Genomic DNA, 22692 nt, shown 5'->3' with positions numbered 1-22692 from the left:
TTCTAATTTTCTATCAAAATGCTAAAAAGTCTTATTTTTTTTGACAAAAATCATCCAAAAGTCTCGCTTGTTTGCTACACCAAAGATGAAAGATTCGTCACTTTTTGTCAATAATTCCCAAAAAGTGCAGCTTTTTGCTGAAATCGTCAAGTCTTGCTTCTCACCAAAAATTTCCAAAGAGCTCTTCCTTTTTTTTAAACTTGAAAGGTCTCGCCAAAAATTTGATTTTTTGCCAGAAATTGCAAAAATGAGGTTTCAAAATAGTCCAAGTTTTTAAAATTGAAAACTTGTTCTGTTTTTTTTTCTGCATTGAAACGTTTTACTCGCACTGTTTAATTTTTTTGATTATTTTTTTTGTGAGTTTTTTGGTTACTCGAGATTTTGCTTGAGAGGACCGAGGGATGGATTTGGTTTTTCAGAATAGGTAACTCAAGAACGTCATCATATTTTTGAAAGTCGTGCTATAGGGAATTTTTGGCCTTTCTAGAGCAATTAAAAATTTCTGCATAAAATTTCAAACTCGCTGGAGACTTCGGAATTGCCCAAAATTGGTACGTAGTTCTCGAACTGGGAAGAGGAGAGGATGAAATGAAATAATTATTCACAGTGGTTTATTGTGTTTAAAATCGAAATACAAGTACATACTTGATAAAAAGTTAAAAAATCGATGTAAAAATTGTTTTTTTAAATTTTGTAAATGTTCAAAAATCCAAAAACTAGCTTTAGCTACTAAAATTTTCTTCAATGGGATTTTAGTACGTATTTTTTTCTATCATTGAGTTCCCTTGCCAATTAGAAAATTGGAGATCTTACAAAATTTTGAATTTTTCAATATAGCTCACTCATGCTTATGTTGATTTTTTTTTGGCCCTCTCAGAACAAGCCAATCGAATTTTTCAGTAGTAGTTCGAAATAGTTGGGTCTAAATTATCCATTTGAGCCATCAACGCCAGTCAAAGTTATGGGTTCATTTTTAGCTCTTTCGGAGTGGTTTGAAATTCCTGGAAAAAATTTAAAATTCACTGATGTTCGAAATCAGAAGCCTTGAAAACTTGATAAACGACATGTGTTACTCGAAAATTTGAATTTTTTAGAATTTCAACTATGTTGGAGTATCGGGGGGAGGGGGGGAGATACCATTTTGAAAGTTGATTTGTTAAAAAGGGATATAAAAGCATCAGCTTTGCAGTTTTTTCAAATTTTCATATACTTAGCCCTCAAAAATTCAGTTTGTCATTCTTGACGTGATCTATCGATTCAAAGTAATTTTCGGCTCATTGTGAAATTTTCGAAAGAGCTTCAGATTGCCCGCAGAATTTTCAATCATCTCCAAAGGCCTAACTAGATGATGGAAATCGAATCGAAAAGCTGCCAGGGACTTTATTTTTTTCGAAGCCTTTTCATTTTCGTTATTTATTTATATCAATCAGTTTCCCCTCTTACTTTCCTTTCATACAGATTTTACGATGTATTTATAGTCGTACATATTCATTTGAAAAAATTCAACGAATACGAAAAATTTTAATGTTTTTTCACAAACTGACTCGAAAAAATGCTAAATAAATCGTTGGTACGTAAATTGAAATTTTCCCTATTTAAATTTTTAATCGTTTTACTTTCGCTTTCTGCTCGTCAATATTTAAATTATTTATACGAATCGTGCCAAATTGTACGAGTATGAAGAATGTTCGGTGAAATTTCATCGTGATTTTTGTGTTTCGTATACTCGTTGTCCAGGAAATCTTCATTCGCTTTATTCTTCTTCGTCTCGTGATGTTCAAATTGGAAATAAAATTCAATGATGGGTTTTCCCCGCGTGAATAATCGGACCGGAAATAATTGAAATGAATTTGAGCAGTGTGCAGTACATTTTGATGTGATATGAATCAGAATTTATAGGATCAGATATACTCGTATAAGATGACTCAAATCCTAGCATCGTCGCAGATGCCCGAATTTATCGAAAATTCTACTTATTTACGTGAAAAAAAATTGGCCATTTTGAAAAACCACACGAGTCTGGTTACTATCTACAAGTACGTAGTTGAAGCTGTAGGGCCCGTACCGTCCGGACCGTCAGAATTGGACGATAGCGATATTCGGAAATAGTATCTACGTGATTTTAAGGTAAACAAAACGCGAATGGCGGCTTATTTACCGTTATTTATTCTGTTTACTTGGCTGGGACGCCGAAAATAATATCCAAGTGTCGACTCTCGAGTTGAAATTGAAGAGAAAAATACCAGGATACTCGATGGCGCGACGCGACGTATAGAAATGATTTCTCTCGTGTTTGGTTCGCAATGAGACGACTCAATCAGGGGCTAATTATATTGGCAAATTGTCGGCAAGGCAGGAGGCCATTTTACAGCATGGTTCATTGGTTGGAGTACATACGTATGTATTTACGACGATAATTAGCATCCTAATCCGCGATACATAAAATTGTACACAAAAGGAGAGAGAGCAGAGCACCTATACGCAGATCTCTATGTGTATTGTGCACGAGTAAAGAGATGTGTGGCGGACGTTCACGACCAATTCGAAGAAATTTACTACGTTGATGAGGGTTGGGGAAGAGGCAGAGTGATTTTTCGGGCAACGAAAGCAGGCAATGGAGGAGGTGTACATGTGTTACCTGCTGTACAAGTACGTACTCGTAGTACGTTCATCATTCCATACTGTACGATTTACACACGTCCGAGAGATATGAGAGGCGATGATTTAATTACCATTATTTACGCGAGCCGCCGCGCCGCCACCGACAGATAATGGCCTCTATGTATGCGGCATATGCCGCCATCGCTGCCGCTGCCACTGCCGTAGCACGATGTGGTATACTTGCCAATCGCCATCGTAATAAAGACGTTATTGGCAGCACGATTTTCTTCTTGTTTTTTTTTTTTATTTATTCGATGGATATGAGCTGCTTGTTGAAGAATTAGAAGAAGATACTACATGGTTTGGTTTGGTATAGTTCTACGTAATAATCGTTGACCGAGATAATTTCGAGGTTACGAGTGATTTGGATATAAGAATGGAGCTGATTGACGATATGGGAGTGATGAAGGTAAGAGGAGGGAAGGGGTGGAAAAAATGTCGATATTGCTAGCTTCTGTTGAAACCCCTTCCCTCTCTCCTCAAAGCCCCAGTGCTCTGTGTGATAATGGAGGAGAAGGAAGTGAAACGACGTCGCTGTAGGATACGGCTTTGCAATGGCCGAATTTTCCTCGGAGCGTGTGATTTTTCTGTTGGCAAAGCCACTCAAATGTCCAAGAATGAGTGATTGTTGTTGGTTTTCTCTCGTTGAGGTTTTTGTTCAGGGATAAGCTTGAAGAAGGAAAAGATGAAATTTAAATGGTTGAAAATTCCCCATTCACATTTCATATTCCTCTGATAGATGTTTAGAAAAACTGCCGAACCAATATTCTGAATCTCAGATGAAATCAAGTAAAAAAAATTCAGTGATGTAATATCAACAACTGAAATCTCTTGAAAAATAATTCCCCTGTTGTACAACCTTAAAACATAGATTAACGTTCAGTATCGAATTTCAAAGAAAACAAAAACAAAAACAAAAACACATAAAATCGAGACAGATAACGATTGATGACCCCCACCCCCTCCCTAAAAACTATCTATAAAAATTAAGAATTAATAAACGAAAACCAAAAAAAAAATGTTTTTTTTATTTTCATTTTTACTGAATAGATAAATTTAAAATTGAAACTTAAATTTTGAGATCGAAAAAAAAAATGTAAACAAAAACCAAAAAAAAAACCAAAACTGAAAGCTGAAAAAAATATTTTTACGTACGAGCCTGTTTGGAAAAACAAAAATAATGATGATAAGAAGCAAAAACTAGAAAAAATTGAAAAAGAACACAAATATAATTTGAAAATGATACCTGAAGACTAAGAAATCTGAAAGCAAACGAAAGTTGGAAGCCAAAAACAAAAAAAAAATTGTTTTTAGAAACCCTATAAATGAAAGGCGAGATAATAAAAAAAAAAAAAAACATGAAAGCAAAAACAAAAATTGAAAACCAAAAAACCTAAAAAACAGAAACTGAAAAAAAATCAAAATCCGAAGTCCAAAAAAACTATAAACAAAAATTATGAGCATAAAACAAAAGCTATTATCCCCCCCCAAAATTATAATGAAAAAAACTGAAAAAATAGTTTTTACAACCCTGAAAATGAAAAGCGAGATAATGAAAAAAAAACATGAATGAAAACCAAAAAAAAAAACATGAAAGCAAATACAAAAATTGAAAACCAAAAAACCTAAAAAACAGAAACTGAAAAAAATCAAAATCCGAAGTCCAAAAAAACTATAAACAAAAATTATGAGCATAAAACAAAAGCTATTATTCCCCCCCCCCCCAAAATTATAATGAAAAAAACTGAAAAAATAGTTTTTACAACCCTGAAAATGAAAAGCGAGATAATGAAAAAAAAACATGAATGAAAACCAAAAAAAAAACATGAAAGCAAAAACAAAAATTGAAAACCAAAAAACCTAAACAACAGAAACTGAAAAAAAAATCAAAATCCGAAGTCCAAAAAAAACGATAAACAAAAATTATGAGTTCAAAACAAAAGCTTTCATCTCCCTCCCCCCCAAAAAAATTATAATGAAAAAACTGAAAAAATCGTTTTTACAACCCTGAAAATGAAAAGCGAGATAATAAAAACAAAAAAAAAAATGAAAACCAAGAATCCTAAAAACCAGAAACTGAAAAAAATGATGAAAAATTTGAAGTCCAAAAAAACGATAAACAAAAATTATGAGTACAAAACAAAACCTTTTGTCTCCCCCCCCCCCCCCCCATCGGAAAAACCTGAAAAAATCGTTTTTACAACAGTGTTACTCGTAGTTCGAAATTTTAGAAAAACAATAGTAAAAAATATACTTCAAAACTGAAAGAAAAGAGCAAAAGCTAAAAAAATAACCCTTTAAGTACCCCTCCCTCCCTCCTTCCCCCTAAAAAAAGAAACAAAAAAAAGCATAAGAACTGAAGAAAAACAAAAATTTTAACAAAGCGAAAATTTCGAACTACGAAAACTTGCAAATAAACAAAAGCTCGAAAAGCTAAAAAAAAAACGTAAAAACCGAACAAATGAATATTTTTACAGCCTTGTTAAGAACAAAATTTTAGAAAAACAATGATGAAAAATAGAACCCAAGCAAAAGCGAAAGCAAAACTTGATAGCAAAAAAAAATTTGAAGGAAAAACTAAAACACCAAAAAACATAAAAAAAACGAGAGCAAAAATGAAAACCCAAAACCTGAAAGTAGAAACTGAGAAAAAAATTGGAAATAAAAAAAAAACGAAAGACAATATTTCTATGGTTTGAAAGCCTTGATGGAAATATGTACTTCTTAGAAAAACATACGTATTATGATATTTTGACATAACTTATTCATAAGAATTTTCAAAAATTGGAAATTGAACTTTCATTTGAAAATTCAGATTTCAAAACGACTTACGTAGTTGGCACCAGCTGTAATAAATAATCATACATATAAAACTTACCACCAATTCTTGGTGCTATTTTGAAATATGTATGTACAATACTCTGTTTCTTTTCAATGTAGGCACTCTAGAAGGGGAACGTTGCCTCTCCCCCTTCTCGGCCATAATTTTTGTCAGAATTTTAAGAGGGTTTGGGGCTTGTGAGTTGTGATGCATGGATTGACTTATATTTAGAGGTTCTTGACCAAATAATACTTTAAATTCTCCAGTAGCCCCCCTCCAACGACCAATTTTTATGTGAAGTTCACCAGCGATTTTTTTCTAAATGTGATATTTTTACGACTGTTGGGTTTTACGAGCAGTTTTTTCTCCAATCCAGTGGTGAAAAAGTGTGAGCACAGAAGTGCAGAGAGGAGATGACCAGAAAATTATAATCGTTTTCTATTTCTTTACAAAGCTGGTTTTCAAATTTTATCAAATTCTTACCGTTTATTTCAGCCTCCTCCCCACCACCAGAAAATTCCATGAAATTGACAAAGAATAGATTTTCTCTCTCCAACCCCTCTCCCCCTCCCCCATCACAGAATTTATCGTTAACCAACTTGATAACCGTAATAGCGTCTGAATTTCTTTCAGTTGGGAAATTCTGCAAAAATCAAAAGAAAGAGCGAGGACTGTTTTCGTTTTCGTTTTGAAAGCGCCACGATAACGTCTCGTCGCGGATATTTTGGTACCAAGCGGCGCTCTGTACAGGAGTCGTTGAAATTTTTATAGGAGAAAGGCTAAGAGAGGAGAGCAGAGGAGGGTTGAAAATAACACGCGCACGCATATATATATACGCGAGTACCTACTCTATGTACAGTGTACAGTATACGCTAAACAAATTGACGACATAAAGTATGTAATACGGCCGTCGTCGGGTATATTTTTATACGTATTCGTAAATGTACTATAGTATGTGTTTTTACGTAATCGATTGTACATACTCATAGTTAGTTGTATAGTTCGAGCTTTATGCGTATGTTTTGTTTGAGTGAGAGTAAATTAGTCGACGTACGTAATAATTGCCAATGATTCTGGGAGAAGGAAAAATACACAGGTTTACGACAGCAATGAGCAGTGGCAACGGCGTATCAATGAGACAAAATTACTGATAAGGATGACAACGGCTGCGGCAGCAACCGCATCCGCATCTCCGGCACAAAGTTCGCGTTTTAGTTTCGAGTTCGTAATGCTCTAATATACGAGTGTATGTGTAATGCTGAGTCGTGATAAACCGGTGTTCTCTGTGCGCGCTTCAAACTTATAGTTGAGAGTGATCCGATTTGGTAAATTGGATCGAAATATTCATTCATTGCGATGAAGGTACGAAATTATATTATTAGTAAATATGTAACATAAACTCGGTATTATTATTTTAGGTATAGGTTGAGGTACTCGTGAACTGGAGAAAAAATGCGGTGAAAAGAGGAAGGTGGTGGTATTTCGAGGTCATCGATAATCGCGTTAATTTGCCGTACACCATTTATCCCGGAAATGGATCGGATATTGCGATTTGTTGTTTTTTATTTCATCTATCTGTCTTCCTCGATTTAGTAGACCTAATTGTTAGCTCGGCGTGAAATTCCCAGTGCAGTATACGTGGGTATGTTTTGGACGAATTTTCTCGTATGAAATTGAAAATCAAAGACTGTTATGTTTGGAGTATTGAACTGGATGGTGGAGAAAAAGAGGAAAATGTGGATTTCATGAGTTTTGAGATTTGCCATAATATGTACCTATTGTTCTGATCGATGGGCATATTTCTGAGTATTTTTCAAATTCTCAACTCGATATGGATCGAAGATTCATTCAAAAAATTCACCCAATCTGTTCGAAGGTGGAGTGAGGGAGGTGCCCATCAGAACATAGTCTACCCCTCGAGTTCAAAAAAAGGCACTAGAAAATAAATTGTGTGGATATTTTCGATGGCAGAAAAGGAGGAGTTGCGATAAGGCCATTTTTTGGCCCCACTTAGCTTTCAACTCGACCACTCTAAAAATGTTGTAATAAATGTCCGAAATACGAATCCGTGGTTAGTTGACCCAAAATTACCATTTTTTGGGCTCCAGGGGTTCCCAAAGTTGCGATTAAGAAAATAATTTTAGGAACCACTGAGTATTATTTTCAAAAACTTTTTTAGCGTAAAATATCTTATTGAATCAGATAAACGCTATGTGAGGTGATTTTCTTATTTTCGACCCTCGGGGGCAGAAATGGGGGGGGGGTTCAGTTTTTTGAAAATTTTGGAACCACCATTTTGATCCTACCCCTTTGAACCACGCCAAAAAGCTTTTTACAGTTTATTAGTATCTGAAAGACCTCCATCCTACCAAATTTTGAGCTCAATAAAAATTTTCGCTGGTACATACTCAAAAATCCAATTTTGGGAACCCCTGGAAAACTAGAAAACTGCGATTTCGCCAAACGTAACGTTTTGAGGTATATATTCGATTATTTAGATGAAAAAGTTGAATTAAGCTCCCTGTATATTCGTAATTTTGAACCATTTTTTAGAGCCCCCATTTTAGGCACCCCTAAAAAAGGCGTTTATGCATAGTTTTTCAAATAAATTGAAGAATTTACATTTGAAACACACTAGCAAGTGCTCGATAATTTTTCGAATGATTTTTCCAGTAACTTTCAAAATTGAGCTATTTTGGGGCAAATTCTGAGATTTTTACTATGTTGAAATCGTGAAAACGTGATTTTAACGTTTTTTCGAAGAGTTAAATCTCAGAATTTTCTCAAATGGATATTCAAACTATACCTGGAATTTTATTGCACTTCAAGTGCACTTTTTTAACAGTACTTAAGTAATCATTTTTCAAACTCGAGCGACTGTCCATGAAAAATACATTTCAATCATTTTAAATAAACTGCTCTTGTGACCTATCGAAATAGGTTAAAATTTAGCACTGGATCCAAAAATAACGATTATTTCAACGTTTGCCCCTTTCATACTACTTGCAAATTCCAAAGTTCCAAACAAAAATTTTTAGTTTCAAAAATGGATCTTTTCTTACAAATTTCGTGATCTGGGCGGTTAAAATTTTACTCAGAACTTAAAATGGCGTTGATGATTTTTACTTTGCATTTGCTTTGAATTCAAAATTGAAATTTTCAATTTCGAAATTGGAGATTTTTCGCGAATTTTTAGATCTGAAATTCGTAATTGATGGCAGTTGTTTTCAATTTCTCATTGAATGAGCCAAGCTACTTTTCAATTTGGGGGGGGGGATGTGTCAGAAAAACGATTTTTTTGAGTCAGTTTGATAGTTTCTGCCTCAAAATCAAATATTCCATTGGGTCAAAATGGGATATTTCATTTGAATTTTGGACTGCGAGGAAGAGATAGCGAGGTCAGCAATTTCCATAATTTTTAGTTTTATTTGGGAGTTTGCAGCTCCCTTAATCTCGTGGATGACTTTTTGGATGCTGGGAGATCAAAAATTCGAAATCGAAAAAGTGGGAGCTGTTTCAATGTAGATTCAGTGTGTGCTTCAGATTTTGTAGTCACGGTGGTTGGAGTCGAAGGGGTGTTAGACTGTGATTCCAGAATTTTAAATCTTCCCAAGTTGGGCTTAAAATTCTCGAAAATAATTTCCACTTACGAGTTTGAAAATGAAAGCTGAAAAAATAATCATCACTCAGCTACGAGGTCATAAAATGAATCACCACTTTGGCTAATCTTTACATCCTCTAATGACCAAATTTTTCTTCAAATCTATAACCTACCCTCTTTTTCCCTTCTCCTGCTTCATGAATATGTCGCTAGAAGTTTTTGGAATATTTCTGAAAAATTTGATAAAGTCACACGAAATTTTATTTCGAACGACAAACGACTAACTCCCGATTAACGTATGTGGTGTTTTTGTCTCTGTAAAATTCTTTGGGGATTTAGATAAGGACATTACGTCCTACGCGCGATTCGTACATCACAACATGTAATAGATAATATTCACATAAACCATCGACGACGAAATAAGATGAATCAGCTCAGCAACGATTATTCGAGTATAAAATATAATTTTAGGTTTCCTCGTTCAACTCGTATACTTACATACAATTGCGTATATCGCGAGCTTACTTATTAAGGTTATTGTTTATGGAAATTATCACGTTGAACTCGCGTTCGTTCGTGTTTATTCTATGACAAATTCCACGTGTACCGAGAATCGGTTCGGTTTCATCGTACGTATATAAGACGGCGCAGCAGTTCATCATCATCGAATGAATGGTTGCAGGTTTCGAGAAGTCGTAGTGTAAGACTTGAAGGTATACGTACATTATCAAGAGAAGTGGTTTTTTATTCGCGATATTCCATACGGTTCGATGTTGAATCATAATGTGAAAAGATATTATACGAGTGCTCCGAATATACACAGGTAAAGGTAATTGTTCCGGTCTCGCGGGAACCACCGCCATTAAGGTGAGAGGAGAAGAGAGGAAGGTAATTGATGGGTTGATGTACGCGGCCCGGCCGGCGCGAGAATATATTCGTGAATGAAAACGAAAATTACTCCATTCGACGACGACGTCTTCAGTTCGTTCTCGTGTAATACCGAGAATTTGCTGTTTCTTTTTTCGCGTAAAATTACGTGTACCTATTCTGGTCATCGAGAAGGTTGCATGTTGATTGCGTGGGAGGTTGTAGTAGAGAGGAGGTGCGATGCGACTCGAAGGTTTGCACGTTTCGTGATCGTATTAGAATCGATTTAGAAATAGTGGGTTTTTTTAAGAAGACGTTGAGTTGAGTCATTGAGATCAGGAACTAGCAGAGTGGATGTATTTTTGCAATTTGCATATTTTATTGAGGAATTTTTGGAATGTTGAGAAGATTAAAATGAGGCAGATTGAAGGTGGTGGTGGTGAGTATTTGCTTGAAAAATAGAAGTTCGTAATGTTTTTCCGTGTGATTGTGAAAGTTCAAGGGTCAAGTTTAGCTTCAACGTTTCCTCAGAAAAGGTTATAGAGGGGAAGGGGACCAACTCGAGATGAAATTCTTCGGATTTTTTCTTCTCAGTATTCAAGTTTTACAATTTCATGTGCCCCTTTTGTAAATTTTTTGTCCAGAATTTCAAATTTTCGAGCTGTTTCTGACTTTTCTTCGCTTTGAATTGGAAAATGAAAATCTGAAGGTAACCTGAAGAGTTATGAGCAATATTCGCACACTCACTCGATCGATACCAATGCTGATTGTGAATCATTTTCATACACCTTTCCCCATCCGTCTACATTTCTTTTAAATAAAAATAGGCGGTAGAAAAGGTAAGGTACACTCGATTCACATTATTCTGCCTACGCATCATATCAAGATTATACGATGATGAATAAAAATACTCCTTGTTATCGCTTCGTTCGCCATTATATATGGGATCGTCTCGTCGCTACTGTACTCATGCTTACTCCGCATAATATGAACATTTTTATACGTCTTCACTATTCACAATAATATTATATCAACCATGAGAAAAAAGAAAATTATCTCTGTCTCATGATATGTACCAAAGTGTGTACCTTTACCTACCTAGTACCTACCTAGTACCTACCTGCTTTTGCGAATTCAATATAAACGAGGCGCAAACGACGACCATCCATTTGAAGTCTCGAGTGGAGTTCTATTCTCGTATTCTCGCTACATATAGGAGAGTACGAATTCAGACCGATTCTTAGAATTGATCTATACTATAACCCCAGTTGTCTAGACTGCTTGCATATTTGTCGAATTGGCTGCTAATTTGTTCTACCTGCTGCGAAGTCCTGCTTTCTTTTGTTGGAATGATAATGGCAGAGATTCGAGATTTTTTAATGAAAAGCAAAAGTATTTTTTCGATCTTCATGTTTTTAGTTTCAGATCATTTCATAGTGGCAAAAATTTGTGTTATCTTGCCTGTGAGCAGTGGCGAACTAATTTATAGTTTTTGGATTGGTGTTTGGGAGGGGGGGGGGGAGGATCAGTGTGACATTTTGTAAGTAGTTGCCAAAATTAATGGCTAGAATTACGTACTGCGAGTATAATGATTTTTAATCAATCAATTTGCAATTTTATTTTTTTCCCCTCACATTCTGAAATTATTTTTTAGTAATCAACACTTTTTCAGCTGTGGAGGTGAAGAGGGCTTCCTTTTTCTCTCATTGGTACATTTCTGGTTCCCGTTCCTGAGCCTAACTGATTAAATCTCTGTAAGACACGAGGATCATTTTGGGGAAAATTTGAAAATTTAGTGCAAAGCACGCTTCCATTTGAATTTTCATTACAGAAGTTTACGTGTATTTTGGCATAATTGTAAAATTATGCTGTAAGATGAATGATCGAGGTTGTATTAATTATTATGAATTATGAAAGTAGGTGATCCAAAAAAAAAAATTGCGAATAAAATTGGAGGTGGAGGTCATCGCGATGACCAGACTCAAGAATGACTAATCGTGTATTTTCCCTTATCTATCTGGAGTAGAAAGGTCTTGCTCTTATTGCTAGATGATAATATGACGAACTCTATGAACAATCCATTAAGTATATATTTTCGTTCAAATGATAAGATAAGTAAGTCAAGCATAGAAAATTTGGGGTTTATCAAGTTGAAGAAGTGAACTACGGCGGTGAGGAAGGGAACGAATGGTCCAAATTATCTCAATTTCCATCTTTGGTTTTTGTGTCTGATTGGAAGAACGGCAGCTGGTTTTAAAAAGAAGCTAGGAGAGACAGGGCAAAGGTCAAAACAGATTCGGTGTTAGTTTTTGATATCAATTAGCCATTTATCGTGTGAAAATAGATTAAAAGTACTCGTTCGAATCAAATTTTCTCTCACCAGTTGGTTTCTGGTTACATTCAATTTGTTTCTGCATCTTGATTTACTATAGTTTTATGATTCCGATTTCAGTTTCAGTTTCAGTTCATTTCTCAAGCTAAGTATTCGGACATTTTTAAGTAGTGTTCGGTGGCTTTCATTTCCAAGTGGAAAAAGCTAGCGAGATGAATGAAGCAACGTTGAGTAGGGAAAAATAAGAGCTTTCAAAAGCGATCTTAAAAATTTCAGACCCATGCACAGGGTGTCCACAAACTGAAAAACCGGTTTGGTCAAAAAATTCAAACTGGTTTTTACTGAGTGGTGCAATGTATTCTACACACTAAGGCAATAAACACGTAATGGGAATTTTTTTAAACCGGTTCATTAATTTGCAACCAGTTGACAAAAAGTACCCAAAAATTGTACAAAATAGATAGAGAAAAAAGCTTGGAACAAAAGTTATAGGGCGTGAAAAATTACACAATTCTGTCCAACCACATTTTCAAACCGGTTCATTGGTTTGCATTTAGCAACCAGTTTTTGACAATCATCTAAAAATTAAAAATTGAAGATAGAGAAAAAAATTTGAAACATAAGTTGTTGTTGTAGAGTGTGAAAAATGCAACGATTTATTTTCGCTAATTAGATTTTGAAACCGGTTTGTTAATTCGCAGCTAACCATCGAAAGTTACCTGGTTGCAAATTACGTAATTAGCCATTTTCAAAATCCGATCAGCAAAAATGGTTTTAATTTTTCACGCTCTGCAACTTTTGTTCCTAGCTTTTTCTCGATCTCCAATTTTTAGGTCATTTTTGAAGACTTTGGCCCCCAAAAATACCATTAATCTTATTCACGTCAACATAGAGTCACTGCAAATGATTGCAATTCAAAATGTGACCAGAAATGTATTAACTGTCATTTAATTCTTTCCAACTACTCGTAGGTAATTTTCGTTTTTTGGGGGGGGGGGAGGGAGCCAAAACCTTGTAGGACCCTCAATTTTTCATCTGACAAGGGAACTACCTGAACTAGCAGAAACAAAAATGAACAAATCAAAGCTAGATCGAAAGGGGGTCACCTCAGGACCCCAAATCCAAAATTTCAAATGCTAAAGTTGATTTCTCGATTTTTGGTGAATTTTTGAAAATTGAAAAATCCAAAAAATTACCTATCAATTAATACCAAAAATATAAAATATTCATGAAAAAAGGTTTTACGAATTTCGATAGTTGTAAATGAATTAGGGACACTATCTGAACCACTTCCTGAGAAAATTCCATTTTTCATGAATATTTTCTATTTTTGGTATTAATTGATAATTTTTTGAATTTTTCAATTTTCAAAAATTCACCAAAAATCGAGAAATCAACTTTAGCACTTGAAATTTTGGATTTGAGGTCCTGAGGTGGCCCCCTTTCGATCCAGCTTTGATTCGTTCATTTTCGTTTCTGCCAGTTCAGACAGTTCCCTTGTGAGTTCCTGGCATTTCATTTGTAAATGCTATCTAATGGGTTCCTGTACTGTTATTTTTTTTAATGAGTTTCCTCGCAAACAAAAAGGAAAGGGAACGATTTTAACATTTCATTTGAGATGTTAAGATCTCGATAAAATTTTCAAGATATTCTCCTTCCTCCCTTTCACTCTTACGCGTCTGAAATAGAGAATGTAACCACCTTGGTCCTCCATTTCCTCAACTTTCTGAAACAATTTTTACGATCATCTCAGGAGCAACTTGGCAAACATTAGATACTCGTTTTGGTTGATTCGACTCCAATCATCACCTCGAATCAGATCTATGACATCAGCGATAAATATATGTATCTCAAAAATAGTCAGCTCGTGCACCGAAAAATCGGCATTAATCGCCACCATCATCACGAGTACTACTGACGCATTGTGCGATAATTTTTCACGATCACGATACACACATGCGAACTCGATAAGACGAATATGGTCCTCGTTGACTGTGTTTACCCGGTAACCCGAAATAATCGGCTCGTAAATTTACAGTTGTTAATTTACAGTTAATTTGTCATATCAGCGGAGTGGATTAAACCTTGTGCGTCGTCGGAGGAGGAAGAAGAGAAGAATGTGCACACTTGCAGAGCACCGCACATTGCAAGCAGCAAATTCGTCGTGGACGTGAATTATACAGTCGTCATTGTCGTCGCCGCGGTCGTTAAAACAATTACAATAAAAAATAAATAAAAAGAAGAACCGAGGTGGTATTAATTTGAGTACTCTGTGCAGTGTAGATGTGTGAGCAGATTTGTGACGTACGTAGTCATCTCTTTTACATCGTTGATGGTATGTCTAGATGAGAAGAATTCGTTGAAGAGAAGAAGAATGAAGTACCATCAGTTAGCATCACTGACTGATGACGATGAGCAAATGATGAAGGTGGAGGTGGAGGAGGATACGAGGGCAGTCAATTAGTGTGAGAGACGAAAGAGAAGGTGATGTTTGCAGATGAATCAGGCGACAAAGAGGAAAAAACGATTCGCAGACTGTTTGTCTCTTATATATTTCTCCCTTCGTGGATATACTTATACTTATACTCTCTTGATTCGATTACTACGCCGTAATGACACATTTATACGACTGGGTTTACGATTGGTGCGTTAATCAAGATCGATCGACGATCTCTGATACAAGGTGTTAGCTGTTTAGTATGTTAATCGTCTCTTTAGTAATGCTTACGATGATGAGGCTGCGTATTTATACCTTTCTATATTGCATTTGGCGCGTCGCTCGTTTTGCATTTTGACAACGACAACAACAATAAAATACGAGAAATTCACACGAGAAAAACGTCACCCACCGGTCACCATTCCGGTAAACGTGTCGACGTGATCGTGAAGACAGCTTTATTATTACAAGAAGATCTGAAAAACAAAGTGGAAATCGTCTGCGTATCATCTGTTTCTGTGGTGCAGATACCAGATACCTACTCTCTTGACCATGATACCGATTCTGCCAGATGATTATCGTTACGCCAAGATCAATGAAAAAAGTAGACCACGCGGTGAAAATCGTACGTACACCTACTTTATCGAGACTGCACCTCGAACGACCCAAGATGCAAGAGATTTTTGTTGCCAAGTATCGTTATATAGACGTACTACGTGTTCGTCAATTATCAATATTTTTTGCCTCGAGATTTCGAGGGTATTGACGTGGTGGATGGAGATGTCGGTGACATAAAAATATCGTATGTACTACGTAGATGTACAAATAATTTCTACGATGAAGTACCTTCTCAAATGGATGTGGTTTCACTTTCACTCTCGACAAACCATTTGTGTATCTTCGCGATGCCATTACGGAAATGGAAATTGGCGAACGAATATGGGCGGCTGACGCGATTAGAGGTGAATTATTAATAATGCCTCGACAACGCTTTATCGGCGATACGACGATCATGGAAATTATCTAATGTAAGCAGCGAGTAATTAGTATACTCGTACATGTCGTAATACGGGTATATGTACATGGAAACACGCGTTATGATGGCTAGGAGTTGGTGAATTATGAAAGTCAAGCAACGTGTCATGGGTTAGAATGAGACGAGAGTCGAGGATCAGCTTTGGTGAGATGAATGAACTTGACAGGTGAGAAAAATTTGGCCAGAAGGGTGAGAAATTCCGTACAACTGCTACGAATAATTCAAATTTTGAAATAATTCGTACTAATCGGAAAGTTTCGAGAGTTTGAAAGCGAGCTTTTTATTACACGATTTTCGAGAGTCGAAAAAAAGGTCCTGAATCTAAAAACATCCTATACTACTGAAAGTCTGAAAAATTCTGCAGTTTTAAATCAGAATCAGAATTTTGTTATTTGTTGAAGAAAAAATGATAATTATTAGACTGCATTAATAACATAGCCAGAATTTGCCTAGGGGGAGGGCAACCCAAGATTCGAGCTTTCTAATAATATTTTCACTTCGAAAATTACGTACGAAAACATGATAGCAAATTTTGGACCAAATATAGGAAGGAAGACGAATATTCTTGTATCAAAACGCGATATCGCGTTGATAAAATGAAACCTCTTCTACATTCAGTATGTAATGTATCGATTATTGAACATCCGATCAAATGAGGAAATGAGGAACTCAACGACGAACAAAATATGGCAAAAGAGAATATTGTCGACTAATCACGTTTCTGTCCAATTGTTTTCCTTTCCCTGCTCTCATGTACGTTTATTATTTATCACGAATATTATTTGATTTTCGATACCAGCTGTCTAAATGCGCAATTATGAAAAATTATCTGTGTCTACAAATAGCACGTACTTGATCGAAAATAATCAACGTATCGTAATCGGTCGGGTCGCTTCTTTGTCGATATTGTGGAAAAATTACAAATTTATGTTATCGTAGATTCGATAGCGAAAATGTGGAGCAAATATAGAGATCATTTTCTGAAACTGTAAAAATACAAAAAATTAGGTTATTCCAATTTTCAATAATTAAGCAGTGGTCAATACGAAAAGAAAGGGTATGGGAATCGGAGTAAAAGTGTGAAGAGGTATTTTGGTTGAAAAATTGTTGTTCCCAGTAAAATATTTTTTTTTCTCGCGAACTTACTGTTTTTTTTTCAAGTCAAGGTGAGCTTTTGTAAAGTTATCGGGACATTTCAAGAAATTATTCAATTTTTTAAAGTGATTGTGTTGAGTTTTCAATTTCTAAGAAGAATAGAGATAGCGAGAAAAGATATACGTATAAGGTCAGATTGGTCAATCAGTATTACTTATTCGTTTATAGTAGCAGTTTGTACTTTGGTACGAATTTGTCGCCAAATCAGAACAGGAAATGAGTTTTCATGAAAAATATTATTTGGAATGAATCTATAATTCAGTTGTTGAATTTGTTTGAAAAATTCTCAAAACCGTTTGTTTTTTGAACATCGAGTAGCCCCTTTTCTTTCTTCCTTCCTTCAACACACATTCCCCAGTGTCTGCTATTTTCAAATTTTCATCTCACGTATGTATGTAGTTTTCCGCTTATCGTTCATGTTTCGAACATGATGTAATTGAAATTACGTATTGAGTAAACGTATTCTTCGAAAACTCGAAAGTTATCGCCGATCGATGTGTGTATTGTTTGTTTATTCAGATATTAAATCCTCATCGTATAGTCGTCAGTTTAGATGCCTATTCTCACAATTGTATCGGTGAATTCCATAAACATTCCGTACGCGATAATTATAATTTTATTTATTCAGTTCAATTTGGAATAACCTAGTAGTGTTGCTACGTACGTAATAAGTATAGCTGTTTTATCTCGAATTAGGTACGATAAGGTGAATTATTTTTACCAAAAATGAGTCTCAAGCGATATCATTCTCGAGACATACTTGTATTTGTAAAAATTGAAAAAAAAATCGAGATTGGGTGGAATTTGGCGAATTTTTTTTTCAGCTGAAATTTCGATCAAGTTTTTATCGAACAAGTGAAGGTGATGTGCAATTTGTTTCTGAAATGACGCGTACGAGTTTTTTTTCTGGCGTGTAGGAGAAGTGAGGAAAAGAAGAGAGTGTGATGCAATTTTTTAATGTGTTCTGCTGATCGGTCTATTAGCTACTTGATTTTAAGAAATTGGTTTTATTGTTCAAATTCGTTCCAATTTAGAATATTGTACTTGTGTGTTACAATTACTGGTTTTTGAAATGGGTCTGATATTTGCTTTCCTTGCTTGTGTTTTCTGAAGTGTTGGATGGGAAAAGCTCTGTATTGGACAAAGTTCCACGTGAAATCGAAAAGAAAATCTTGTATTTTTATTTAAAAAATTTAGAGTCAAGGTGAAATAAAAGTGTAAAAAAGCTCATTTTAGTGACCCAATTTTATTTGATGAATAGAGTGCGGATTTTTATTTTTTGCATATTTTGATATGTACGAGATAATTGCGCATATCGTATTGATCTTTGTGATTCGGAACATTTTGAGTAAAATGAGCCCAATTTGATTGTGCATATTTTGCATATTTTGGCTGTGAATGCATAAAACGTCATAATTCTAGCAATAAATGTGCATAAAACGACATATTTTGGCCATTTTCAGCATATTTCAAAAATTTTGACGAAAATTTTCATTTTCCAAGTTTTTTGAAAATCAAAATGACTGCCAAAACAAAAAAAAAATAAAAATAAAAATTTTTTACAACTGATTTTGTGATTTTTCAATTGATGACAATTTTCAATATATGCTGTTTGTATTTTTTTCCTTTTTTTGTGTGTTTTATAGAATTTAATTGGAAAATAACAAAAAATGAGTCCTACCATTGTACTCAGATTGAAAAATGCTTTCCAACAACACCCATCTCAATTGTGCATATTTTGCATTTTTCAGCATTTAAATGCATAAAAATGACATATTTCAGGCTTTTACAATGCATAAATTATGTGCATAATTTTAGATTTTTCGTGCATAAAAATCCGCACTCTATTGATGAACAACCGGGAGGGGGGAAGAATGAACATCTGAAAAACGATCTCAAATATCGAGAATGAATTCAGATTGCGGATAATATGTAATCTGAAAATGCTTCCAAATCTCCGTGTTGCATTTTTCTATACAGGCAGGGGAGAGGGATCTGAAAACACTGTGCTGAATGTTTTGCAGACCCCCCCACCCCCCCCCCGTTTTCATCATACCCCATGACACAAAATATACGAGAAAATCGAAATATTACGAGGAAGAAAATTATTTTGTAAGTATTTGAAATGCTATAGAAACAAAATGACATTTTGAAAATTTCCCCATTCTTTATCCTCACAGCCCATCAACCAATAAAAATCGACTTTCTAAAAAAAATCCAAAATTGATTTTTGGAGTCCAAGTTGATATCAATTTATTTGGTTAAAATGACGTATTCAAAATTTGTCTTGACCCCACCCTCCTTTCCCCTCCCATGCATCCTAATCTCCAAAAATGAATGAAGTAGTATGAAGACCTCTGAAAAAATTTGCAAACTGACTTGGAGGAAGTTGGTATTCATTTATTTAGTGAGTAAATTGGCGTGATATTTTTCTTGACCCCCCCCCCCCACCAGGAAACCAAATTTACAAAAATGAATGGGGAAGTATGAAGGCCCCTAAAAAAAATTGCAAATTGACTTGGAGGAAGTTGATATTAATTTATTTAGTGAGTAAACTAGCGTAAAATTTTTCTTGCCCCCCCCCCACCAGGAAACTAAATTTCCAAAAATGAATGGAGGAGGATGAAGGCCCCCCCTCCCAAAAATTGCAAATTGATTTGGAGGAAGTTGATATCAATTTATTTAGTGAGTAAAATGGCGTAACATTTTTCTTGAACTCCCCCCCACAGGAAACCAAATTTCCAGAAATAAATGGAGGAGGATGAAGAAACCCCCCCCCCCCCAAATTTGCAAATTGAGTTGGAGGAAGTTGATATTAATTTATTTAGTGAGTAATATGGTGTAAAATTTTTCTCGACCCCCCCCCCCCCAGGAAACCAAATTTCCATAAATGAATGGAGGATGAGGATGAAGACCCCCCGAAAAAATTTGCAAATTGACTTGGAGGAAGTTGTTATTAATTTATTTGGAGAGTAAAATGGCCAATTCAAAATTTTTCTCGACCCCCCCGTCCCTCCCACAAATCCCAATCTCCAAAAATGAATGGAGGAGGATGAAACCCCATGAAAAAATCTTCTCGACAGTCAATTGAAAAAGGAGAAAAATCACGAATAATAGTTAAATGTACCCGGAGAAAGATGATATCAGCCGCAAAATACAGAAATTGTTGGTCTCCTGAGGCCATGATGAAGCTATATTTTTTCGTACCTTGTTCGGTCATCAAAGTCACGGTCACCACAAAAGGACTATAAATTGGTCAATGCTCCTTCCAATGAATTCTTGCATTTTACACTTTTTAAATTCGTAACTTCCTAACACAACTACACGTGGTTTTTTGTTGAGCCCCCTGGTATAATATTTTATGAATGGGTACTTCATTACGAAAATTATTCCGAGAAACGATCCGTTAGATTTAAACGTGTATGTGTATTTTTTCCATCGCCAAGAACGTACTCGAGAGTCGTGAAACTGCTTCTCGAGTGCACGAGTGAAATTATTCGGCAATAACGACGTAAAAATTATTCTTGAGCGCGTATTTACTACGAAAAAAAAATGGAATGAGAGAGTGAGAGGTTAAGGGGACGACGATAATTCAACGACGTAGTCGACCGAAGGAAAAGACAGAGGACACAGAGGAGTGTTTTTCTGCTCGTGGAATTGAAGAGTACGAGTATATACCTATAAATACGACGTACCTGGACGTACCTACGTGTAATATGTACGAGTGAGTATAAAGACAACGACGACGAGCTAATTGAACTGGAGATTTATTAGAGGCGTGGTACCAACGACACTACGTCGCCCTCGAATAATATGCTATATGCTATGTACAAGTACCAAAACCCATACTCGAACCCCTTACCTGCTTGCCCTACCTTTCTGTTGTGGTATCGCCAATTCGATGACATACGCGATAATGTCTCGTATTTTTTCTGCGAACCGAGCAAAAAAATACAGAAGCCAGGTAAACAGCTGAGGAGAGGTTGGAATGTGCGTGTCGGTGTCAATGAAATGAACCCATGGCGTGATCTGCGACTGCTCTACAGTTGAGGAAAAGAATCGTATATTTTTATTTGTAGGTACGTGATGACGTTTATATACGATGAGATGGTGAGACAATTTCATTCCTTTGGACATTGTTGATATTGTACGTTGCAGAGAGCATTGGTCTTTTTTTTGGACTTTGAGAAGGAAGAAATGTGTGGTGAGACACATACGCGGAATTTTTCGCCCAGATTGTAATTCAATTAGTGCTACGCGATTACGAGTTGGTATGAAAGGTTGGGTCGGACAGCACTAGGGGGAGGGAGGATGGCAGGGAGCTTCAACCGTATCGTAATCGTGCCGCTTTTTAAGCTGACGAGCGACGTGTTGTCCGAGCCATGTATTCGAGAAATATTTTCATTACATAGAGAAGGCTTCTTAACGGAATGAGAATTGGATTAACCAAGCTAGAGTATAGAATGGATACCATAATAACAACAACAGCAACAAAAACAAGGTAAAGTTGTAATAAAACCTCTCTCGTTAGCTGGGAGGACTCGGAAGAGGCGCGTGCTGGAAGGTCGAACAGCGCACGCGCTCAGATTCGTCATCATCATTCTTTCTACGATGATGTCGATGATGATGACGAGGACGAGGATGGCGGAGGAATCGACGAATTATTCGCTGTATAGATTATTAAGTTATAGCAAGGTAGTACAGAGAGAAGAGATCCGCGAAGGAATTTTCGGGCTGTGGTATTCCTGCAAGGAGGGAGGTAGAAAGAAAGAGACACATACTCACGCAGCTAACCCGTTAGATTTTTTAATTGAATTAAGTCGATTAACGGGAACGATGCACAATCGAGGAGTTGCTCCTGCTCGGTGTTAATGGTATCGTGCCATGATGGCGTATACCAACGTGTGCAAGGTGTGAAGCTTATTGAAAAATTATATAAAGAACATAATACGCGATAATAATTGTTTATGTATGTAGATGTACATGTACAATGTAGAGATCGTAGATGGTGTCAACTGATGAGTAATTTTTTCTGTTTTTTTCTTTCTGTTTGGTACCCTGTAGCGCACCGAAGCTGCCGTTGGTGTCCAAAGGCGGCCGCGTAAAATGAATCCGGAAATGGCTATGGTGATGAAGCGTAACGAAGAAAGGGAGGCTTTACGCAGCGTCATACAGCAGTGGAATGCCAATCGATTGGATCTCTTCGAATTATCCGAACCGAACGAGGTAAGCTGACTAAAGGTGGTAATTTAATTTATCGGTTGCGAGTGACTCTGATTTTCATGTACGTACGAGGTACATTGATATTCACTGCTGAGCTGATAACTTGATGCAATGATGGGTGGTGGCTGCCTGAAAATACCACGTGTACCTTGCCTTGCCGCACACCTCACTCTCAATCAGTTTGCTAGGGCTGGTAATTAGGTCCTCTTGGACGCTATCACCATTGATGTTTGTGATACTCGTAGTACATAGCACTATGGTGGAGCTTGGCTCGTATTATTGTTATTGTTGTGTATAATGCGCATTATGCTGCACAAGTACGAACGAGGTACCTAAATACCGATACCTGTTTGTATTTGTACTAGGTATAGATGATGCGATGATAGATAATTTGATCGTCGTTTAGGTGCACGCCTGATTAAATTTGAACTTTTTTTGTTCGTGGGTAAGCCTTGGAGAGGAGAGAAAGCTTTCCCTTTTCTCTTCCCATCTCGTCATCGTCTATTCTTCCTCTCTTCGGCATTAGCTGCTACCTTGATTATGGATCGTTGTTCTATTA

The 22692-nt window shown here is 36.1% G+C and overlaps 1 protein-coding gene across 6 annotated transcripts in view; it reads left to right on the top strand.

Moving 5' to 3' along the window:
- cno (canoe) overlaps nt 1-22692 on the top strand; it is a 199279-nt gene that overhangs the window by 4939 nt on the left and 171648 nt on the right. For 4 of the 6 annotated variants that reach the window (XM_065352085.1, XM_065352081.1, XM_065352086.1 and 1 more), the window contains exons 1-2: nt 6824-6844; nt 21975-22136. In XM_065352085.1, the coding sequence (XP_065208157.1) occupies nt 6839-6844; nt 21975-22136 (168 nt within the window). In that variant the 5' untranslated portion in view covers nt 6824-6838. Of the gene's footprint in view, nt 1-6068; nt 6845-21974; nt 22137-22692 lie in introns of those variants that run through there. The other 2 variants (XM_065352082.1, XM_065352083.1) reach the window with 2 other exon arrangements.

This window comes from Planococcus citri, chromosome 2, assembly GCF_950023065.1.
Source record: "Planococcus citri chromosome 2, ihPlaCitr1.1, whole genome shotgun sequence".
Lineage (NCBI taxonomy): Eukaryota > Metazoa > Arthropoda > Insecta > Hemiptera > Pseudococcidae > Planococcus > Planococcus citri.
Note: the sequence above shows the minus strand (reverse complement) of the source record. Positions and strands in the feature narration are given on the sequence as shown.